At 43.2% G+C, this 24,298-nt stretch overlaps 1 protein-coding gene across 2 annotated transcripts in view; it reads left to right on the top strand.

Annotated features, from left to right (window-relative positions):
• Positions 1–24,298, top strand: part of DCAF1 (DDB1 and CUL4 associated factor 1) — a 61,624-nt gene that overhangs the window by 12,777 nt on the left and 24,549 nt on the right. Inside the window, exons 3-17 of one of the 2 annotated variants that reach the window (XM_063121112.1) lie at positions 1,059–1,135; positions 2,503–2,576; positions 3,890–4,003; positions 5,629–5,766; positions 7,101–7,574; positions 8,889–8,990; positions 10,796–10,954; positions 12,784–12,960; positions 13,788–13,997; positions 16,280–16,449; positions 16,649–16,773; positions 18,897–20,157; positions 20,516–20,714; positions 22,093–22,175; positions 22,526–22,610. In XM_063121112.1, the coding sequence (XP_062977182.1) occupies positions 1,059–1,135; positions 2,503–2,576; positions 3,890–4,003; positions 5,629–5,766; positions 7,101–7,574; positions 8,889–8,990; positions 10,796–10,954; positions 12,784–12,960; positions 13,788–13,997; positions 16,280–16,449; positions 16,649–16,773; positions 18,897–20,157; positions 20,516–20,714; positions 22,093–22,175; positions 22,526–22,610 (3,448 nt within the window). Of the gene's footprint in view, positions 1–1,058; positions 1,136–2,502; positions 2,581–3,889; positions 4,004–5,628; positions 5,767–7,100; positions 7,575–8,888; positions 8,991–10,795; positions 10,955–12,783; positions 12,961–13,787; positions 13,998–16,279; positions 16,450–16,648; positions 16,774–18,896; positions 20,158–20,515; positions 20,715–22,092; positions 22,176–22,525; positions 22,611–24,298 lie in introns of both variants that reach the window. The other variant, XM_063121111.1, reaches the window with a different exon arrangement.

The following is a 24,298-nucleotide window of genomic DNA, read 5'->3' as shown; positions in this document are numbered from 1 at the left end:
TATAGGGCGGTATATAAATACAATAAATAAATAAATATGATGAGCATGTCCAGTTATAAAACACTCATTTCCCAGGAGACAAACTGGTGAGACTAAAAGAAAAGTTAACTTGCTGAAGAACCTAAGTACAAGGCAGAGATGGAGTCTGAGCTCTAAAACACAAAACCACTCTGTTGAACTCAAATAAATATGATATGGAATGGTAGCATTTGGAATCCACCAGGAGAAGAGCCTTCAGCGTGGTGGTCCCCTTTCTGTGGAACTCCCTGGCCCTGGAGGTCAGGCAGGCACCAACACTGTGTTGTTTTCAGCGCCTTCCGAAAACAGTCTTATTTCAGGAAGCATTCCTTGACTGACAGCCATAGTTTTTATTGGCATTCTGTGTTTTTTAGTATAATGTGCTTTAATTTTTATCTTTTACTGTTTTAATTCTTATATTCACCACTCCAGAATCTGTTTCAGATATGGAGTGGTATACAAATTTTGTAAATAAATAAGAAATAAAATTAAAATAGGGGGAGCTAGGGAGTCTCCTGGGCACTGAGAGAGGTGTCTTCAAGCACATTGGTGCTGATGAGCACCGCGTTGGATACTCTAGATATACATAATCCTCCTTATAACCTTAGTACTGAATATCAAGGCTTTGACAAACAAGGAGGGCAAAGCATAATAAAATCAGTGAGCAAAATTGACTTGAGAATTCATTTTGCTGCTCGTAATTGAGTATAGCAGTTAGATGATTCTTCTCAGTGTAGAAGTCTTAACAAGTAGCAAAGCTGGACAGTCCTTAACACAAATGCTTTTCTACTGTCTCTTGTACATCTGTATTGGTGGATGCCTCTTTAGGGCAGCATTTGACCATACTTAGCAAGGTTGTGTGGTTCTCGGCAGTTTCAGCAGGATCTAGCCCTTCATTCTCCCATTGCTTTCCTTTGCTATCGTCTGGAGTACAGCTGGAACCTGGGTGGGTTTTGTAATTATTAAGCAACTTAAATGTTATGGAGCAGCCCTTTCTAGAGTTCAAATGACTCATTCCCCCGCCCCAAATCCCTTTCTAGAATGTCGGAATTGATTGAGAAGGAGACAGAAGAGTACCGCAAGCGAGATCCAGATCCATTTGATGATAGGCACCCTGGTAAGATGTGATGAAAGTATATGCAAATTCAGTGTGATTTCATTTTCATTTGTATTTAAAAAGAAAGAAAAAGGGACCACAGAAGATAGACCACAAAGTCATAGCTCCACAAAATATATCTGCTATTCCTGCAGCTCAGGCTTCCATTTAGCCCTACACACATTGCAACAGCTGCTTTAGAGAAAGTTCCCTAACATGCTTTTTAAGTATACACTTGGGTGAAGATTGTAGCAAACCCTTTCTCTGGTGCTCCTGGCTGGAAGTGGACCAATTAATTGGACCGGATGATGAACCCCTTCAACTTTGAAGCCCTCAGTTCTGTGGGTGAGATGCCTAAGTCAGCATGGTGGCAATGCATGCAGCTTACTTAGCCATTTCTTTGGCCCTGTTTCTTGTGGAACTTCTGGAACCTCTTTTGCTGTCCAGTCTAGTTGTAGTGTAGCAGGATTTTTAGCCAGTGAGGTTTCTTTAATCAAATTAGAAATAAAGCAAAGCTGGACTTAAAATACATTGCAAGAGGCATGGAATAAAGAAGAAAGCTTGCTATCACTGAGCAAATGCAAGGCAGTTCTCTGACTTATTAAAAAAAACCAACCTATATCTTAAGTTAAGGTTAACTCAACAAAAAATATTGATGCATGCATACTGGAAGCCATGAAGATAACTTGATAGAAACATGAGCGATTCTTCTTTATGCTTGAGATATCTCACAAGTCTAGGCATAATATACCATACGATAGGGGACTATCTAGCTGTGTCTCGCTTTGGGGTCAATATTATGAGATGGATTAAGTTAGTGTTGCAAGATAACTCACAGCCTAGTGCCGGCCTACTATTTTAAGATGATTACCTCGCAGACATATATCTTGGCCCCGAACAACACCGGGTATATCAGCTAGTAATGCATATAAAGTACTTAGCTGGCCATTTGGAATTACTACGTTGAGTGGTGTGTTTTTTAATTAACTCTAAACATTCAGTTTCCTGGATAGTTTAATGAGGAGAATGATACCTAGTTCAATAACAATGTATCTACTGCATTTTTGAAAATGTTCATAATATGTTATGTCTCCCTTTCTTTCCAACTCTTGGTTGTTTATTGTTCTGTGAATTAGATACTTCATGTCATACATAAGCATGGTTGCGTCTGATTTGTGTTTGTTTGTTGTACTGTATAATCTTTTCTTTAAAAAATGTGATACAGAATGCATTTAGGGAAAAGTTTAATATGAAACATCTTTTCATTTTTAGTAAAGAAACAACCTTAGTATTGGCTAGATAGCTACTTTCTTTGTATTGATGCTACTTTTCTTTCTTTCTTACCAAGTATGGATGGCAAGCTGACATTTTTGTCTGTCTCTTTCCAGGTCGGGCAGATCCAAAATGTATGCTTGGTCACTTGCTGAGAATACTCTTCAAGAACGATGATTTCATGAATGCAGTGGGTTTGCCCTTTACATTTATCCAGGGATTTGTATTTGGCAGCTTGAAACCATTACCATTTCTATTACTCAGTCATCTTTTTGCCTTGAGCAGAGGTGGCAAAGTATTTTTTTCCTCTTAGGTTCACTCTGAGCTGAATCAGGAATGTAACTTCCATCAACTGATCTAAAATCTGCCTAAGCCTAACTTTTATAAATCATAATGAGAGCAGCATAAGAGAGTCTTCTGTTTGTTAACTTAATAAGTATCTGAAGTATCATCTTATAAAAATGGCCCTTTGCCCTGATCGGTCTTTTCCAGGAAAGTGCAGATTAAATTTTGTTATTGAAGTTACTGCAGGCTTTGTAGCCTGAAAGGATTTGTAGACAATGATAAATATGTTTAAGCTCTATTTTATTTAAGCTCTAGTTTAGATATTTTACTTTTGCTGAGAATAAAAAAAACCCTGACACATTAGAGAGATTGCATGACTAAGTAGCTTTATATACCTATCTGCAGCCCAGTGTTGATTTCAGTTGATTTCAGTGGGGCTTACTTTCAAGTAAGTTGGCATAGAATTTCATTATAAGTGTCTTATCCTCTGTTTCTGCATTTCTTTATTATAAGAATCATTAACACCTTTGTTGCAATGCTTATAGTAAAGTTGAATGCCAGAGCAATCCCACTTTTGAAAAGTTTTTATTAAGTGTTACTACTACAACAGCAACACAATGGCCTGGTTCATACAACATGCTAAACCATGCTGCTTAACCACAAAATGGTTAATGGAATGCATTAAGGTCAATGCATTCCGTTAATCATTTGTGGTTAAGCAGCATGGTTTAGCGTGTTGTCTGAATCAGGCCATAAGCTTGGATCTTACGTTCTTGTGAGTGGAATTCTCCTAATGGGATACTCCTGCTGATGGGAAGGAGGGATAGAAGTGATTTTCAACAATTCCCTTTGCCTCCTGCAGCCTTCAAATCTTTGCTCTGGAAGGGTGGGGAGCCCTCTGGAGCAGTGTACAAAATGACACCAAGGGCTGCTGGGGAACGAGGAATTGGCAAAAATCAACTCCCGTCTCCCCTTCCGCAAATGGGAGCTTCCGCTGGATCAGGGTCTCCTCTATGAACAGGAGCCTTTTTGTGAACAGAAGAGCCACTAAGGATCCAGCCATAATAAACTATTTGTTTGGAATAAGGAATAAAATCTATAGTATTTCTTGCAATCCAAGATTGCATTTTTAAGCAACTTGTTTTTTTCCCTTATATGTACCAATGTTTTTTAAAAAGAAAGAGGACTTGGTTAATCCTATTCCTGATGTCTTCTCAGCTAGTGAATGCTTATGTGATGACAAGCAGAGAACCACCATTGAATACCGCTGCCTGCCGACTCCTTTTGGACATCATGCCGGGGCTGGAAACTGCTGTTGTCTTTCAGGAGAAGGTATCAGATATAGGAAGATACACATCAAGTCATCATGTTGAATATTTTAGTTGCCCCCACATTCCCTTCTCTACTTTCTTTTTCGGTGCAGTCAGTGTAGTTAAGCTTTTATATTTATATTTTTTGTAGTTACCAGTTTGGTATTCTAGACACCGAGAAAGACAGACAACAGCTATGTTACAGAGAAGCTTGGCTGAGAAGCCAAAGTTTACTCATCAGGGCACCTTGTAGTCATTATGGCAGCCTGGAAAATAAGATCACAGAGGTTGCTAGATAATAATAGTAATTTCAGACCTTAAAAACACAAAAGTCCAGCCTAAGAATATATGAAGTAATAGATGGACTCTGAGCGTTAGTAATGTCCATTTTCCACCTGCTCAGTAACCATAAGCCATGTTGCGTAACTCCAAACAAAAGTAGTTTTGGGAGTATTTTCCCTTAAATATGCTGGACCTTCTGCAAAGATTTGTTGGGAAAATATGTTTCCCCATAACAATACAACTTTGTAAATTTACTTATAAGCAGCCCATTGACCACGGGGCAACTTAGAATGGCCTGTTTGAGAATGGCTGCCTTCGGACATCATGTTGAGCCAGGAATTTTAGCTTCATAAACCACAATATGAACAAGCAGCATGCTGGATCATGCAGCCCATTTGCTTCCACTTCGCTGCTCATTTTGTACAAAAGGAGTAAACAAACCAGGAAGTGATATGTATTATGTCTGAACCTGTAATTATAGTTAAATGCATCCAAATGAGCCAGGATTCACTTGTTTGGGTGCATTGAATCATGATTGTGGATTGGGGTGTAATGCAAAACTGGTTTGTTTACCTGCTTGCATGAAGAGGGGCGCAAAGCAGGAGCCAATGGTCTACGTGCAGTAGCATGCTGCTAATTAACGTTGTGGTTTAATAAGCCAGGATTTCTGGCTTAACGTGATGTCCAAACATGGCCAGTGTGTTTCCCGGGTGATCTGCAAACTTTCATATGCATGCAATTTCCAACTGCAATAAGTAGCTAGTAACTGGAAGTGAAATGTTTTTTGCACTGAACTCCAGAACTATATATGGCCATGATCCAAAGAATTTAGAGACGGGACCTGTGCAGAGCCACAGCTTTCTTTGATGTTTTTCTGCAGCAGTTTCCACTTGATGAAGAGGCATATTACTGCTCAGTTTAAAAAGTGATATCCTTGACCAGTAGGAGCCTCCTACAGCAAAAAATATCACAGAACGCTATGGCTGAGGATGCCATTTCCCTGTTATATGCATATCTCTACTTCAGAGTCTGACTGTATTACCAGTTCCATTTGCTCCATAGACCCTAGAGGTCCTACTGCTAAATCTGAAAACTTGAAGGAACAAAGCACATTGCTGCTAGTACACTAATATAAATATAGTCTGACTTTCATGGAGTTAACATAAGTGGTTCAAGCTTACTGTGGAAAGTAATCCACAGTAGGCAGCATTAGTTGTTCTAGCTAGGAAATGTTGACTTGCACCTTAAAAAATATAAGGAAAATTCTTGGTAAAAGAAATCATTTTTATTTTATTAAGGGTAGTTTGAATTGTGATTTGTATAGACTGTAGAGAAAATAATTTGTCCTCCCTCTTGCAATTCTAGGAAGGCATAGTCGAAAATCTGTTCAAATGGGCCCAAGAAGCTGATCAGCCGCTGAGAACGTATGCAACTGGATTGCTAGGAGGTGCCATGGAGAACCAAGATATTGCTGCCAACTACAGAGATGAGAATTCTCAATTGGTAATACCCATGGCGAACACCTTTTGCAAAACAAATACTTGAAAAATGTGATAGGACTGAAGACCCCAGACTTTTATTTGGCTCCTGCAAGAAAGTTGGGCATTACTACCATATAGAGATATTTTCATACTACTTTGCAAATGGAAAAAGTAGCTTCATATCAGTGTATTGGTTCTTGCAGTTTTACTATTGATTGGACGTCTCAGATTACCTTTTGTATAGCTGGAAGTGTGATCAGTGTGGTTTGTTCATTTCAAAATACAAATTTATATCTTGCCTGGCTACAAAATGGTGCTTAGCAATAGCAGTTTAAAAAACAAAACTACATAAAAACTATTATACCGGGGGGTGGAATCAATAACATAACTATATCTATTGAATAGCAGCCACTTAAATTGAAATATCCAATAAAATCGATCAGCTGAGCAGGCTAAAGACCTGTATGTTGGTAGAAGGCCACCAGAGAAGAGGCTCTCTGTGGCTGGGTTTGCACGATCACCATGGCTCATTAAGGCCTATTTGACGATGAGCTGTGATACCCACGGGCGCCATCCTGAATATTCAGTCCGCAGCTTGTCTTGTTGTCTGAACCCAGGGACTGGCCCCATTCAGAAGACACCTTAAACCACAGCTTTAACCATGGTGGTTAAGCCAGAAAGCCAGGCCATGTTCAGAAGACACCTTAAACCACGGATTTAACCACAGTGAATAAGGCTTTCTGGCTTAACCACCGTGGATAAAGCCGTGGTTTAAAGTGTCTTCTGAACATGGCCACTGTGGGTTATGCAAGAGTTAAACAAAGCTCACAGAATTCATGGCCTGCTTAGGGTTATTGTTTGACCCTCCATAGCCCATGGTCCTTGGGTTCAGATGACATGACAAGCAGTGGTCTCAGCTTGAATATTCAGAATGGCCGCTGGCACGTGCTGCAACCCAACCATGGCTTAAATTAGCTATGATGAGCTGTTTGATTGTGCAGATCAGCCCTATATAAGCCTCTCTCCCGCAGCCCCAGTTTCCCCTGCCCTCTTCAATTGATGGGTTAATTACAATGGGCACTATTTGGGTTTGCAGTGCAATTGGTTATGTGTTAACTTCTTAGGGATTTTATTATATTTAGTGTTATATCAATATCACAAATAAATTACTAAAACCGTTGTAGATATTTAACATTTTTAAATAGTATCCATTCCCTCCCCCTTTTGCCTTTGTTCCTTCTTTTGGTGGGCATTGAGTTAAGGGCACACAGGTGTTGCTGTCCAATCAGTCAGCAGTTTGACTTGAATGGACTGGATTTATGTGACAGTGATGTGTACTCATCTTTTCGTTAACAGGTGGCATTTGTGCTTCAGCGCTTGCGAGAGCTGCAAGTCCATGAAATGAACACAAAACATGAAAATAAGCGGCCCAGCCCTCGAAAAGTGCCATCAGACCCTCTGCTGCCTCTAGATGAAGAGGCTGTGGACATGGATTATGGGGAGATGGCTGTGGATGGCGAGCAGGAGGAAGTGGCGGGGGACATGGAAATCTCGTTCAATCTTGACTCAAATCACAAGACTAGTAGTCGGGTGAACTCAGCCATAAAAAAATCAGGGAAGCAGCACGAAAGAGAAAATTTCCGGAAAGCAAAACAAAAACTCGGCTTCTCTTCAGAGACAGAAAAGATGTTTGTTGAACTGTCCAATAGCAGCTGGTCTGAGATGTCTCCATGGGTGATTGGCACAAACTATAACTTATACCCTTTGACCCCCGCTATAGAGCAAAGACTAATTCTGCAGTACCTGACTCCCTTAGGGGAGTATCAAGAGGTAGGCATTTAAAATATGGGGAGGTGATCTCTGGGTTCCTTTTATGAAGAATTTTAATTGTGCTAGAAAAAACATAATAATCATTTCAAGATGTGTCCTGAGCATCATAAGACCATGTAAATGAGAAAATCTAGGATGGAAATTAGTTTTCTTAATTTAGAGAGCAATACTGTCTGGGGGCGAGGCATAGCATAGGTCGGTTTGCGGTCTCCGAGCTCGGAGTCAGGGTTCTGGACCCAGAGGCAGGAAACCACACTCCCCACCTCCCCCTGTCCCCCTTGTAGTCGGCTCAGAGAGAACCGCACCGGCTACCTCTCTCTGCTTAGAAAACGGAGCGTAGAGACGGGGAAAAGGGAGTGTACGTGGGGGCAGGGAGGGGAGGAGGCCATGGGGGCTGCATTACTCCATTTCCAATGGCCGCCCCAGCCACCTTTCCTCCCCCTCTGAGGTGCCCCTGCTGCAGGGGCGAAATTGCCAGTTTAGCAAAAATGCAGGGCAGCTGGAGGGCAGAGCCGAGACCCTCATTCTGCCCTGCATTGGATACTCAGCAGCCTCTGAGTTTGGAGGCTGCCAACTATTTGGGTGGGACTGCACCCTTAATGTCCTTTGTAACTTGTTCACGTTGACACAAGTTCTATAATAAATTGAACGTATTAATGAAAGTTGACTATTTAAAAAACAATTGTATAACCTTTTCAGCTCTGTGTGCCACATGTGAGGATGGGAGGATGGGTGGGGGAGGAGATGTGCATGCACATGCAGACAGACACATCATACACATACATGTACATGCACACATCTCTCTCTCTCTCTCTCTCTCACACACACACACACACACACACACACACACACACACACACAGAGTAGTGGTCCTGATGGCTCTTTCATCGCTGCCAGCAGCGGCAAGGGAAAAGCGATCTGTACAAGGACCTCTGGGAAAGGGAGTGAGAAGTACAAGTGAGAAGAAATTCAGGAGTGGTGGGAGGGCCAAGGCACCCTTGTGGGGCTACAGTAAAGGTCCTTGGGGCTGCAGGTTGTGCACCCATAAATTAAAAAGAAGTATGAAGAAACTAAACAGGGAACTACTCTTGTCTTCATTTCTTGGCTCACCATCTTCATCTAAAAATGTCAGAAAGGAAATAGCTGAACAGTAAGAAATACAAGGCAGTGGTTACTCAGTAGGGCTCTTGATTGTCTGCAGTATGCGTTTGCAGTTACAGTTTGGGGTAGGGGAAAGATTGACATTGAAAATTGGCCCCTGAGCTTTGTTTTATTTTTTTGTGCAATGAGCAAATCTTTTACTTCTCCCATCAGCTGCTTCCCATTTTCATGCAACTTGGATCACGAGATCTGATGATGTTCTATATTGATTTGAAACGGACCAACGATGTGCTGCTCACTTTTGAAGCCCTAAAGGTAAAGGACAGCCTAGTGAGCTGCTTATTAACCAGTGGTGACGCTGTGCCAGTTATTTGTTCTGTGTCAGTCAATGAAAGGAATAATTTTGGGCCTGTATCTCTAGTAGACTAACTGGTGCAGAAGAAGTAATCAACTTTGAGCATGTGGTTTTGCTCTGTGAGTTTGATAAATCCATCCTTCCTCTCGGCCATTTTGTCATAGTATCAGGGAGTACCTTTCTCACAAAATATTTTCCCCCAGTTGCTTGGCTGGCCCTGCCATTCACCAAAGTTCCACTATGCAAGGCCCACGGATATATAACAAAAGGCCTAATGTTCTGGAACAGGTGAACTGTGGTTTGATCATTTCTTTCTAATCCTGGCTTTGCTCTGATTAGTTGAATACATTTTGTAGCTTCTCTAAGCTCCAGATCTCCAGCCTCGGTCATGAAAAGTGCTCCTTTAGGGCAAAATAATTTTGCATTGTTAATATTCCTTTCGGGAGCTGCTTTGTGGGCCAGGAAAGGTTTCATATTTAACTGATGTGGTTCAAGAGAAATGTGCTGTTGAGGTACCTTGAATCCTTCATTTCCATGCTACTACATTGAAAGAGCTTCATATTATATTATTCTGTCCAGCTGTAAAATTGTCTCTCTCTCCTTTGAAGTTAATGGAACGTAAAATTGTTTTCTCCAAAGTTCTGATGTTGCTGCTTGCCTTGAGATGAAATTGCAGAACATGGTGGCTGCTTTCACACTTAGAAAGCTCTTCAAGAGAGAGAGGATTGACCGCCCCATGCTCAGAATCTTTTTGAGTTTTATCATGGCAATATATGAATATCCTAAGCAAAATCTGTGTTTTTAAATATAGGTAAATTTCTAATTGTTGTGCATTATTTGGAGATAGAGCTTTATAAACTTGATAGAGCTTTACAGGTGCAGGAGTTGGAAGGTGTTCTTATGTACCTAGGGTACTGTTTGGCATAAGGGGAAAGATGCAGGCAAAGAAGACAATCTCATTATTACTTTGCCACACTATACAAATCACACAAAAGAGCATTTCACTTGTATTTGCTGACCGCTGAGAGGGGGCTAGTGATTTTCACTAGGGATGTGCACGGACCCCCCCCGATCCTCTTCGCGCCCGATTCACCCTGCCTCTATCCGCCGAGGGGCCCCCTCCCTCCTCTCCCTTACCTGCGTCCGTCTGCGGATCCACAGCTGCTTCAACGGAGCCCGAGGCCTCAACCAGGAAGACCAGCCTAGTCTTCCTGTTTGAGGCCTCGGGCTCTGTTGAAGCAGCCGCGGGACTGCGGACAGATGCAGGTAAGATCCCCCTCCCCCTTGCCCCCTTACCTGGCTCTGCTGCCGTCGCCGCACAGGCGGCGACAGGGCCAGGTAACCCCCCCTCCCTCCTCTCCCTTACCTGCGTCTGTCTGTGGACCTGCTGCTGCTTCAGCTGAGCCCGAGGCCTCAACCAGGAAGACCAGGCCGCAGTTGCGGCCTAGTCTTCCTGTTTGAGTCCTCGGGCTCAGTTGAAGCAGCCACGGGACCGCGGATGGATGCAGGTAAGATCCCCCTCCCCCTTGCCCCCTTACCTGGCTCTGCCACCATCGCCGCATGGGCAGCAGCGACAGCACCAAGTAACCCCCCCTTACCTTTTTTGCGGAGCTCCGGATCGAGGTGAAGGATCCGCCTTCACCTCAATCCGCTCCGCTGCTCCCCCGATCCTCTTCGCCTCCGCCCCGATCCGCTCCTTCTCCGGTCTGAGGAGAAGCAGAGCACATCCCTAATTTTCACACTGACTTTGTGTTTCCATCCACAGTATTTAGCATCACTGCTGCTCCACAACAAGTTTGCAACAGAGTTTGTTGCTCATGGAGGTGTACAGAAGCTACTAGAGATTCCCCGTCCGTCCATGGCGGCTACAGGTGTCTCCATGTGCTTATATTATTTGTCTTACAATCAGGATGCCATGGAAAGGGTAAGATCTCATCCTGCCAGCAGGGGTTGCAAATATTTCTGAATGTTTGGAAGTTCTGCTTACAGTAGGTTCCTTGTTGGGTACAACCATTTTTTCCATATGGGGACTGGAATTATTTCATGCTATCCTTATCCTAGGGGCTCCAGCATGGTGTTGGTGGGCACTAGTGTACTCATGGATATAGCTCTCAGTGCCTGGGAGGCTTCCTGCCCTTCCTGATGATTTTTCCTAAAATATGTTTGTGTGTGTTTCTCTGAGCATCATCAGTTTGTGTTCTGTGAAATGGGTATTTTGTTGTATTTGGAGGCAGAGTGGGGGGAAGGAAATACCCGATTTTGTATTTGCAGCTCATACTTCTCCTCTGCCTTGTAACTTGGCAAAAAAATACATTTCTGGCCCCCATCAGTTTGCCTTGTGTGAAATAGAAGTTGGAGCAAAAAAACTCTCAATTGAAAAAAGTGGTTTTGTATCTTTGAACTCAGACCCCACCTCTGCCTTGTATTTAGGTGCTTGGGCAAGTTACTTTCCTTTTAGCCTCGTCAGTTTGCCTTATGGGAAAGGGGTGTTCCATAACTGAGCATGCCTACCATGGCAGCCATTTTATGAATGGGCAAGCTTCCTTCATGGCAACCTTTTTGTGAGTGTGTCTACAAAAATGCTCTCAAAATTCTAAATATGCCCCCCCCGTCCCAAAAAGCTTGGGGAACCATGTGACCTAATCATTTCCTCATGCTATTCTCATTCAAAATGGGAAAATAGTTTGTCCATCACTATCAGTAGGTTGTCTGAGTTCAGCCAAAGTGGTGATCTGATTTCAGTTACAGCAGTGAAAAATGTATAACTTGACTGAAACCTCACTGTGGCTCTGATGTGCGCAGAGAACCTCAGTGATGTGAGTTTCACATGTTCCTTCCCATTGTATGTATGAAGCTTGACATGACATTGAAATAAAAGTGACAAGTCACGTGAACATAGAAGTCCATCCAGAGTTCACACATAAACCAAACTCTAAAAGAGAACAATCATGATAAGATGCATACAGTATAACTCATCTATGAGTTGATAATGGGCTATCTCTTTTTGAGATGGATATATTCAGGATTTTGAGGGAATATGTGAGGGATGGGGGTGGGGAAACCCACAAAAACATCTTTGTGATGCCTCTCAGTTTGCATCCTAATGGTAGCCCTGTTCAGGCATTTGAAACTTGGAAGCACGGAGGGGAATGGGTGACATGCGCTGCAGCCCCCCACCCCTTTCACTTGCAACCTCCTGGTGTTTACATGTTCGCTCTACACAATTGGGAACTCTAGTAAGGCAGGTTTCCCAATCACATGGAGCTTTCACTTTGAATGCGCTAACATTTCTGCTGCAGACCTTCCTTATCAACGTGGAGAGGTCACAAGAAGAGGGAGCCGGGTCAGGGCTGCTACCCCTCCATGCTTACAGGTTTTAAATGCCTGAGCAGGGATTGCGTGTCTTTCTGGACTTTGTTGTAACTGTTTTCTCTGTTCTTAGCTCTCCAGTGCAGATTGCCCATGTTAAATGCCTGGGTTTGTTTCCTTCATTTCTGCTGCTTTCTTTTCTAATTTTGACTTCTTTATTCATCATTACATTTGTATCCCAATCATCCCCCAAGGAGCTTGTTCAGATACAAGCATCCAAAAGGCTTCAAGATGTAGCTGAGACTTGCCAGTGTCCAAATGACTAGATAGCCCACTTGTTGAAGCAGTTACTGTGGGGTTTAGCTAAGGGGTAAAGCAGAAGCCACCAGCGTGTTGTTTCATGCATGGAAATGAGGATTGCCGTTGCCTTTTCTTGTTCTACAGGTATGCATGCATCCCCATGTGTTATCAGATGTTGTCAACTACACCTTGTGGTTGATGGAGTGCTCTCATGCCTCAGGCTGCTGTCATGCTACGATGTTCTTCTCTATTTGCTTCTCATTCCGTGCAGTCTTGGAGCTCTTTGATAGGCACGATGGCTTACGGCGCCTAGTTAACTTGGTAAGTATTATTGCAGTTTAGTTCCATATTTTCTCAGAATTGCTACCTTCCCTTTTCTTGAGAGGTGGAAGTAGAGTTGGGTGTTCCGTGCCACTGGCAGAGGTCATGTCTCAGTTGGCCCCACATCGTGCAAAGTATTTGCCTTTTAAACCATTTTCTAGGTACTCTGCTTTTCTAAGGTGGAATAGACAGAGGAAGCAGCAGGAGCACCACACATTTTATTTGGTTGTTTTTGGGCACCAGTGCATTTTGGGACATTTAATTTCCCCTATGCTCACTCTCCCTTCTATTCATGCTTCATCAATGTTACATTTCAAAGATTCTCAGGGAGTGAATTGATACTACTGATAAAACTAGTAGTAGTTTTATGCTGACATATTCTTAGAGAGTACTGTTAGAGAGAGAACCTAGGTCCTCTTTGCTAACAAGATGAACAGTTTAATGAGGTGACTTCTTTCCTTTTCATAGACTAGAGAGTTTTGTTATTGCAATAAGGCTAGAGAGGACGAAGTCACCTACAGTAACGTAATATCCCTTTCCCTGTTATTCTCCCTTTTTCTGTCCTTCTGGGTGTGTTGCATAACAGCTTTTTAAAATGGATATTGATCCACTTTCACTGTAAATGAATAAGCCATGGTTAGTTTTTGAGAATTACTTGGTCAGCTTGCTTGCGTATTTGGAAGTTCTAACAATACTGTTAGCAAAGCTTCTTGGCACAGAGGTTTCCTTTGACTCAAGAAGCCTTTTCTTTGAATTTAAAAGGAAGGTAAAGAACCTTTAGGCATTAGGAATAAAATGATGGCAAAGATGTTTCTTTCTCCTTCTAGATTAGCACGCTAGATATCTTAAACCTGCAAACTCAAGGTGCGCTGCTGAGTGATGATGAGATCTTCGCTAGCCGCCAGACTGGGAAACACACTTGCATGGCCATGCGCAGGTATTTTGAAGCTCACCTTGCCATCAAAGTGGAACAGGTGAAGCAGTCACTCCAGCGCACAGAAGGTGGAATTCTGATCCATCCACAGCCTCCGTATAAGGTAAGTAGTGTGTTTTGTAAAGGAGAGAAATTTCTTTCACCCATCACTCTTGAGATATTTTCTCAATAAAGTAAAAAATAATAGAATCATAGAATAGCAGAGTTGGAAGGGGCCTACAAGGCCATCGAGCCCAACCCCCTGCTCAATGCAGGAATCCACCCTAAAGCATCCCTGACAGATGGTTGTCCAGCTGCCTCTTGAATGCCTCTAGCGTGGGAGAGCCCACAACCTCCCTAGGTAACTGATTCCACCGTCGCACTGCTCTAACAGTCAGGAAGTTTTTCCTGATGTCCAGCCGGAATCTGGCTTCCTTTAACTTGGGCCCGTTATTCCGTGTCCTGCACTCTGGAAGGATCGAGAAGAGATCCTGGCCCTCCTCTGTGTGACAACCTTTTAAGTATTTGAAGAGTGCTATCATGTCTCCCCTCAATCTTCTCTTCTCCAGGCTAAACATGCCCAGTTCTTTCAGTCTCTCTTCATAGGGCTTTGTTTCCAGACCTCTGATCATCCTGGTTGCCCTCTTCTGAACACGCTCCAGCTTGTCTGCATCCTTCTTGAATTGTGGAGCCCAGAACTGGACACAATACTCTAGATGAGGCCTAACCAGGGCTGAATAGAGAGGAACCAGTACCTCACGTGATTTGGAAGCTATACTTCTATTAATGCAGCCCAAAATAGCATTTGCCTTTCTTGCAGCCATATCGCACTGTTGGCTCATATTCAGCTTGCGATCTACAACAATTCCAAGATCTTTCTCGTTTGTAGTATTGATGAGCCAAGTGTCCCCCATCTTGTAACTGTGCCTTTGGTTTCTATTTCCTAAATGTAGAACTTGGCATTTATCCCTATTAATAATCTCAGATGCCTTTTTATCAGTGACATCTAATACACCAGCTGCACCCCAAGGACTTTTGTTTGTGCCTTGCAGATCTCAAATACTGATTTCCATTATGTCCTCTCTGGAGCTGCTCCTGATGGGAGCTGCATGTAGGGAGCCTATTATGCCTGTTCTCGCTCTTTTGCATTGCCTTTCAGTTTGCTTCAGGGCTCTCTTCCATTTGTGGAATTCTCTTTCACAAGAGAGTTTTGTGGGGCCCTTTCCTTTCTGACTTGCTGCTCTCCGGCTTAGACAGTATTATTTACGTTAATTTTCAGCAGCTTGTTTGTTTTTAAAGTTAACTCTGTCTTTTAATCTATCATTTGTTATGCTTTGATTTTAAAGTGTTTGTATTTGGAGTTGTTTTTACGAAGTCTTGTTAACCGCCTTGTGCTATATTTTTTAGCAGAAAAGTGGGATGCAAATCATCTCAAATATTTAAATATTTAAATTGTTGGTTATTAATCCTAAAGCTCCACATGTTGGCTAAGGGTGCAGTTCTACGTAAGTTTAGATCGAAAATAGTCTTACAACTCCCAGCATCCCCCAGGCAGGGAGTTGTAGGACTTTTTTCTGTCTAAACTTGAATAGGATTGCACATTTAACGTATCTTCAGAGTTGTTAGCTCCTACGGGAGCCCGGAGATCAGGAGATGAGGTTTTGCTCTACGTCCTGTGGGAAGTTAGATCCTTTGTTCAGTAGAGTCTATGAATGGGGCAGGACATTTTGTGTGGTGGCACCACAATTATGGATCTCCCTTCCCAGAGGGCTCCCAAGCCTTAATATTTCATAATCTTATACTAGGTTATGTCCTTTTTATTTTGTCAGGCATTTAGAGATGAGGCTTATTCAAAATAAGTTTATTCATAAGAAGCACTGGGAACTCTTGTCCTTATCTGGATCATGCTTTACTAGACTGTTCTGGGTTGTAGCTGCAATTGTACTGTAGGCTTTTAGTACTGTCTAGGCCAGATGTGTGTGTGTGTATGGTTGTTGTTTTGTGTTTTTTTACTGTTTGCTGTTTTATTACCAAAACACTTTTTTTATTATAATGAATGTAATGGCGGTAAGCCACTTGGGAGGGCTCTTGGCTTGAAAGGCAGCCTTAGAAATATTTTAAATGAATAAATAAATGGTGACAGATGAGGAGAGTTGTAGGCCAAAACATCTGGAGAACCACAAATTGAATGATCCAGTACCTTTGGTTTGGGTCATTAGTGGTGTTTTTATGTGTGCTTCTGCTTTTAATTTGTGGCTTTAACATTTGCATTTGTACCTTTTGTGCACCAGCTTCGGTGCTTTTCTGAAAAGGCAGATCAGATTTAAAAATAAATAAATAAAAATATTTGCAGGTGCACTACTTTACGGCGTTGATAATGATAAGTCTGCTTCCTTCTCCTTGCAGGCTTGTTCCTACACACACGAGCAGATTGTAGAGATGATGGAGTTTCTAATAGAATATGGTCCCGGACAGCTATATTGGGATCCAGCAGAGGTCTTCCTCAAGCTGTCTTGTGTGCAGCTCATGCTCCAGCTTATCTCAATAGCGTGCAACTGGAAGACCTACTATGCTAGGTGAGAGGATGATACAGTTTAACCTAACCTTGTAAGTTGCTGCTTGTCCAGGGCTGACCATTGCCTCAGGTAGCCATCTGGTGCATGGTGCACTCCTTCCTTGCCTGAAAGGGTTGCTGGTGTATAAAACATTTTATTATAGCTAATGTTTGTTTTAAAGTGTTCCATAGCACTTTGAGTTATATGCTTTTGTTTACAGAAATGATACAGTGCGTTATGCCCTGGATGTTCTGGCCATCCTTACTGTGGTTCCGAAAATCCAATTACAGTTAGCAGAGGCAGTGGATACGGTGGATGAGGGAGGAACTTCTATTTCCATTGTGGGTAGGTAGAACCTGGCCTCATTTTTTTACGTCTTTCCTGTATGAATCACTTCGCTAGTAACTGCAGTAACTGGTTAGGCTTCACGAACTGCGCATGACTGGGATACAGGTCAATGACTGACTAAAGTCAGTACTGGGTGATTTTCTCCGTGACTTTCTGTCTTGCACATGCTCTATAAAAGTGCATATAAAGCTAGCAATTTCAGATCCTGAGGAGGCACTGTTGTGATACTTGCAGATGTTCTTGATCCTAATTTCCCCAGCTGGCTTTACCTTGCATTCATAACTTGCAGATTAATGATCTCTCTCCGTCTTCTGTGCTGTGAGTATCAGGACAAGGCAAATGCCAAGCATTTGGGCGGAGGGGAGCCAGAAGGATTAGATTTTCGTTTATATGTCACTTCTCTACAAAAAACAGCTCAAAGTGGCTCACCCTATCAAGAGGCAGTAATAATTATACTTAATTGATAATAAGCACAATGTCAAACATATCAGTTCTAAACTTTTCAATTCTGCTGAATCAGGGCAGGCCTTCTTTGCACATCTTAGTGTTTCATTTTAAGCAGAAATGGAAACCTTATTCATTGTTTTATCACCTTCATACGTCCATGCACACAGACCACCCACCCACCCCATTCCTTTTTCTGTCCAACCTTCATGTAATATCTGATTTCCATAACGGTGACACCTGATGAATCGCTCTTTCAGCCCCCTTGAAGTACCTACATTCTTCTAAATTTCTTGGCTGTAAATCAACAATGTACAGTAAACTCTGCTTAGCTTGCCTCTGCATCAATGAATCAGTACAGTGGGATATCTAGTACTATGAGACATGGTCACCATTAAGAGCGGTGGGGTGGGGGACTGTGTGGTCCTCCTGATGTTATTAGACTGCAACTCAGTTCAGCCCACAACCAATGGTGAGGGATCATGGAAGTTACAGTCCAACAAGATCTGGGTTGAGGGGCACATGTTCCCCATCCATGAATAAGAGGCGTATGAGGGAATGAGACATCCGAATGAACCTCTGACTGGTGTAGTCTTTTTGGCTGCTCTATGGGCCAGTTCTTACATTAACATGGTAGTGTGGTTGTTACTTTCCCACAGCTTCATTGTATGCTAGTAACTTTATTTATTTCATTTCATTTCATTTCTATACTGCCCAACAGCTGAAGCTCTCTGGGCAATTTACAACAATTCATAAAATAAAATAAAATACAACATAAAAATACAGCATAAAAATTTACATATACAAAATTTCAAAGAAATTAGATAGCTAAAAACAGTTTCAATAAAATAGTAGACCTGTTTAAGCCTGAGAGTAGAAGACAGTCTTAACCTGGTGCCAAAATGGTGATGGTGCCTGAGTGGGGAGTTCATTCCATAGTCAAGGGGAGCGCTGCTGAGAAGGCCCTCTCTCTCTTGTCACCACGGTCTGAGCCTCCCTCAGAGGAAGCACTTGAACGGGAGCCCCAGATGTTGATCATAGTGTCCAGGTATGTTTAGGTCAGGAGAGGCATTCTGTCAGCATTGCGGTCCTGAGCCATGTAAGGTTTGATAGGTTAAACACAACACCTTGAAACAAGCTCGGAAACATACAGTCAGTCAATGCAAGTGGGCCAGAATTGGTCTAATGTGCTCAGAGCCAATTATTAATCCGTCTGCAGCATTTTGCACAAGCCGCAGCTTCTGAACAGTCTTCAAGGGCAGCCCCACGTAGGGTGCATTGCAGTACTCTAATTTGGAGATTACCAGGGCATAGATTACTGAAACCAGGTTATCTCAGATAGGAACGTAGTTGGGCCACCAACCCAAGCTGGTAGAAGGCATTCCGAGTCGCATTAAAATGAGGGAGATCGTATGTGAAAGCTGTCAGTGTGGTTAACTTCTCATTGGTACCTGCCTACTTGTCTGTGTTTGGTATGCTGACATGAAAAATACTAATGTTGTTAGCCTGTCCCATGTTTTCTTCATTCTATATTGGACCAGTATGGGACGGAACCACAGGAGAGCAACAATTATGCCACTCCTATAATATAAAAACAGAGTCATCCTGCCTCTTATACTATTCTTTGTCATACTTTGATAGACTAATGACTCAGTGAAATGCTTCCTTTTGGTTAGGTATCAGCATCATCCTGGGACTTGCTGAAGGCGAATACTTTATTCACGATGCAGAGATCCAGAAATCAGCCCTTCAGATAATCATAAACTGTGTGTGTGGCCCAGATAATCGCATCTCCAGTATTGGTAAATTCATCTCTGGTACCCCTCGACGGATGCTTCCTCAGGCACCAAGGAGCAGCGAGCACACTTTGGCCAAGATGTGGAACGTGGTACAGTCCAACAACGGCATCAAAGTACTGTTGTCACTGCTGTCCGTCAAAATGCCCATTACGGATGCGGACCAGATCCGAGCGCTGGCCTGCAAAGCCTTGGTTGGGTTGTCACGCAGCAGTACAGTCCGGCAGATCATCAGCAAGCTGCCCCTCTTCAGCAGCTGCCAGATCCAGCAGCTGATGAAGGAGCCCGTGCTCCAGGATAAGCGCAGTGAGCATGTGAAGTTCTGCAAGTATGCGGCTGAGCTGATAGAGCGCGTCTCGGGAAAGCCCTTGCTGATCGGGACAGATGTCTCCCTGGCTCGACTGCAGAAAGCAGACGTGGTGGCTCAGTCGAGGATTTCGTTCCCTGAGAAGGAGCTGCTCCTTTTGATCAGGAACCATCTCATCTCCAAAGGGCTAGGAGAAACGGCTACCGTCCTTACAAAGGAAGCGGATCTACCCATGACGGCAGCGTCTCATTCCTCTGCCTTCACCCCTGTTCCTGCCGCTGCCTCTCCTGTGTCGCTGCCTCGTACCCCTCGTATAGCAAATGGCATTTCAGCCCGGTTGACTAACCATCCTCCTGTAGGTTCCGGTGCTCCCTCGGTCCATGCCCAGCCAAGGCCGACTGCCTGCCAGGGCTCACTGGCACTCCCGGGGCCATCTCATGCAACCAGCTCGCCTGTGATTGGCAGGATTAGCTTCGTCCGAGAGAGGCCATCTCCCTGCAATGGCAGGAAAATCAGAGTGCTTCGGCAAAAGTCAGACCATGGCGCCTACAGCCAGAGCCCAGCTATCAAAAAACAGCTGGACAGGCACCTCCCTTCCCCTCCCACGCTGGACAGTATAATCACAGAGTATCTTAGGGAGCAGCACGCTCGCTGCAAGAACCCTGTGGCCACTTGCCCCCCCTTCTCTCTTTTTACACCCCACCAGTGTCCTGAGCCAAAACAGAGGCGCCAAGCGCCAACTAACTTTACCTCGCGGCTGACCCGCAGGGCAGCCTTTCCAAAGTATGGCGGGGTGGATGGTGGATGCTTTGATAGACACCTTATATTCAGCAGGTAAGGAAGACGCTTTTCTGAATTCCTGTGGTTCTTTTGACCAAGCCGTCTAAAAGTGGACTCTGGTTCCAGGCTGTGGGTTGCACAAAATCCGTGATCTCATAGTGACGACTAGGAAGACTTCCATAGGCCATTTCTCACTTTTCTCTACTGATAGCTATCTGCAGCACCTTCCACATTGGGAGCAATTGCCAAAACTTGTCTTCCCTTAAGAAGAAAGCTGAAGCTGTGATTTCCATCCTAGCAAGTTGTCAGGCACCATTTTTGAGCTTCAACGGCGTTTGGTCACTGCTTATTCTCCTCTCTTTCCTGTCACTTACAAGTTCCCATTCTCATTCCGTTGCTCTTTCATTTCCAGGTTTCGTCCAATTTCTGTGTTCCGGGAAGCAAATGAAGATGAAAGTGGTTTTACATGTTGTGCATTCTCTGCTCGGGAACGATTCCTGATGTTGGGCACCTGTACGGGGCACCTGAAACTCTACAACGTCTTTAGTGGGCAGGAGGAGGCCAGCTATAAGTGCCATAACTCTGCCTTCACGCACCTTGAGCCATCCAGGGTAAGGGAAGCACCAAGAGTGTTAAGGTGGCCCTGTGAGTGCCTCTGCCATAATAACTTTGTGGCTTCTGATCATCATGAATGATTGGAAGCTTGGTCAACGCTCTGAGGAATCAGCAAGGAGGGCGTACCCAGGAACAAAGGCAGAATCAGGACTAAAAGCGACCTAATCTCTTCCGTATTCAGGCTTGTGTACAAACCAGACCTGCTTAATGTCGTCTTCTCATCTAGGCATATTTTACCATGAGATAAAACAGAGTGGTCTTACAGCATACTCTTAGATTGGATGTTGTGGTGTGAATGTATTGGTATCATGGCCATTTATAGTAATTGGTTTCTGTAATTTGTCATAGGTCTTCAAATTTCCAGTATAAGCAACTGTGAGTAATATGAAAGTATAGTGTAGCCTTCTCCAATCTGGTGCCCTCCAGATATGTTTTATCTGGCCATGGGATGATGGGAGTTGTAGTTCAACAGGTTGAAGAAGGCTGTTATAGAGTGTAATTGTCGGTTTTAACCTTACATTATTTCTTAGCAGCAGAAGGAAACAAAAAAATATTGTTCCTGCCATCTGAAAGCGCAAGAGTTTGAGGTTTCCAAGTACCAATCCCTGTTTGCAGGGAATATTTTCCATATTCCACTGTCAAATATGTCATGGGGTCTTAGCACTTTGGCTGTTAGGATCAACTGATCCTAAGTTGATCATGAAAAAAGCTACTCGCCCATGCCAATGTGCATGATGAAGCTTTTCACAGGGCAACTGATTTGTAATAGCCTCTTGACCAAACCATATGGTAGTTGGATTTACCTTTGTGATGAAAGTGACCATATTGGCCCTTAGATTGGCAATATTGTTAGCTACAAAAAATGCTACTTGTGACGTGGAACAGTTATCTGTGCTGATGGGTTTTCCTCATAGAAAAAACAAAATGTGTGAGAGAGGACTTGTTCACATGACATGACAGCCCACCATGGATTATTTAACCTATGGTGACCCTGCAGCACGTGTGGGGTGCATGTGGCCGCCATTTTGATTATGCAGTCCCCACTTGAGCGTTGTCATGTTGTGCAAACCTGACGAGCATGGGTTATGTGAGGGTTGAACAACCCTTGCCAAAACCATGGTCTGCTTTAGGGTTATGTGAGTGTTGTTTAACCCTTGCAGAACCCAAACTCATTGGGCATGCATGACACGGCAACCCGAGGGGGGTTGCATATGCAACGCGATGCCCATGGGCTAATTAAGTCATGATGAGCTGCAGCGTGTCATCCAAACCCAGTCAGTGAACTGTGCTATTGCCATGCTACTAATGAGTGACACCATATGTATAACAGCAGCACACTTTTGCTTCTCTTGTGTTCTCTCCCCTAAACCGCAGGACGGCTCTTTATTGCTGACATCCGCTTCATGGAGCCAGCCTCTTTCTGCATTATGGGGAATGAAGTCTGTCTTTGAAACCAAGTACGTACATTATTTACTGTTTTTTTTCTACCCTAAATAAATCAGGCCATTAAAGGAGCAAGCTTTAAAGTTTCTATAATCTTACGGGCTTGAGTGCATTATAGAAATTTATTTAAGTGCATAATGGATTGATAGGTCAAGATTGCCTGAGAAGTGGAGATTGCAGGGTATTTATAGTAGCAGGGAAGTGGCCACCTCTTATTGTTAGTTCAGGAATTAAGTATTATGTATTGTGTGATGCAATGTAATGCATTAAATGGTTCTGAATACAAGTGCACAGAGAGGACTCTTGAGAAAAAGCTTTGGTTTAAAATTTTGCTGTTTGTTGAGTATTTGATTCTCCCGTGCAGGCATTCCTTCACAGATGACCACTATGTGGAGTTCAGCAAACATTCACAGGACAGAGTCATTGGCACAAAGGGGGACATTGCCCATGTAAGTATTGCTTGTAGAGGACCTTTCCCCATCCCAGTGTCCTCCAGATGTGTTGGACTACAACTCCTGTCATCCCCAGCCAGCATGGCCATTCCCTTATCTAGAGGGCACCAGGCTGGGAAGGCAGGTGTAGAGGGCGAGGTTAATGCTGAAAGAGTTGGACAGATTGAAATGTGGGACTGTTACCAACAAAATGACAATATTATATAACAGAAAAGGAAGTGTTGGGTCAGTGAAAAATGCATTGAGGAGGGCTGACTGGCCTTTGGCATTGCTTGGAAGAGGTCTAGAAATGAGCTCAAATGTGAGATAAGTATATAAGAAGAGCCCTGCTGGTTCAGACCAAGGGTCCATGTAGTCTAGCACTCTTTTCACACACTGGCTGACCAGGTGTTTACCAGGGACCCACAAGCAGAACACAGGTGCAACGGCACCCTCCTGCCCATGTTCACCAGCAACTGGTGAAGATAGGCTTCCTGCCTCGGATATTGGAGGTAACCCATAGCCATCAGGACTAGCACCCATTGATAGCCTCTGCTAGATCTGGGTTTCTCAATAAACAGAAGGAGGCCATTTGTTTGCTCAAAGGATGCTATGGATCCAACCCAGCAATTTTTAGAGAATGTTTCTGTTTCACCCGTAAAAAAATCATGAAGAGTGAGAAGCAATCTGAAGGTGGCAGTGTCAGATAGAGTTAATGTCAAGGACTTTCTCACTTTGAGCAAGCAAATGTCATAAAGCATAAACCTATCAAATTCTTTGTAATTTTCCTGGCCCATTTGTTGATTTCCCTATACATTTGCATTTAAACAAAGTATGTTTCTATATTGCCTTGCTGTTCTATTAGCCTTCAAGGGAAATTTGATCTCCTCTTGTGATCTGGTAATTTGTGCAGCACAGCAGGCTAAAATCATTTATTCTTAGCTTGACCAAAGGGAATCTATAATGTATCTGAGAAAAGCAGAAGAGAAACAAAGCCAAATGCTCGGATTATGAATGACTAACCCTCTTCCCAGTTTAGCATCTGTATAAGAACAGTTTTAAAGGAATGAGTCTGTAAAATGCTTTTTAGCATACATGTCAGAATGCTAACTTTTCATTTTATGAAGCTTTTTTCATTGCATAGAATCCTTTTATGGTAAGCTCTTTATTACAATAATCCGCTACCCCCAATATCAGTTGGAGCCATTTTTGAGACACCCCAGCACATTTTTCAGCATAGCAACTTGCCCAGCTTGTGAACTTGTAGGATATTCTTCGGCCGTTAGAAAAATGACCCCATGAGAAAGGAGGAACCGTGGGTGTGTTCCTGATGTTCCACTGATCTAGGAGGCTCATTGCTTGCTCAGTTTGAAGAGCCTACATGGTATGTCTAGGGTGTTCTGTTTCCACAAGCCTCACTTGTGTAGAGTCTTCCTTGGTTGCTTGGTTTAAAGACTGAAGGAATCACAAGAAACATTCCTGCATAGAAGCAGACTGTGCAACCTGTAAATGTTCCTATTTAGGGTTAGCTGCATCTTAAAGACTAACTCTTTTATTATGGAATACGCTTTCATGGACATGAGTTCATTTGATGAAGAGGGCTCTTGTCCACAAAAGCTTATACTGTCATAAACCACCCAGGGAGCTTCGGCTATTGAGCAGTATAAAAATGCAATCAATCAATCAATCAATCAATCAAATAAATA

The sequence above is a fragment of the Elgaria multicarinata genome, chromosome 3 (assembly GCF_023053635.1).
Source record: "Elgaria multicarinata webbii isolate HBS135686 ecotype San Diego chromosome 3, rElgMul1.1.pri, whole genome shotgun sequence".
Lineage (NCBI taxonomy): Eukaryota > Metazoa > Chordata > Lepidosauria > Squamata > Anguidae > Elgaria > Elgaria multicarinata.
The sequence above is the reverse complement of the archived record's forward strand: the minus strand, read 5'-3'. Positions and strand labels throughout refer to the sequence as shown.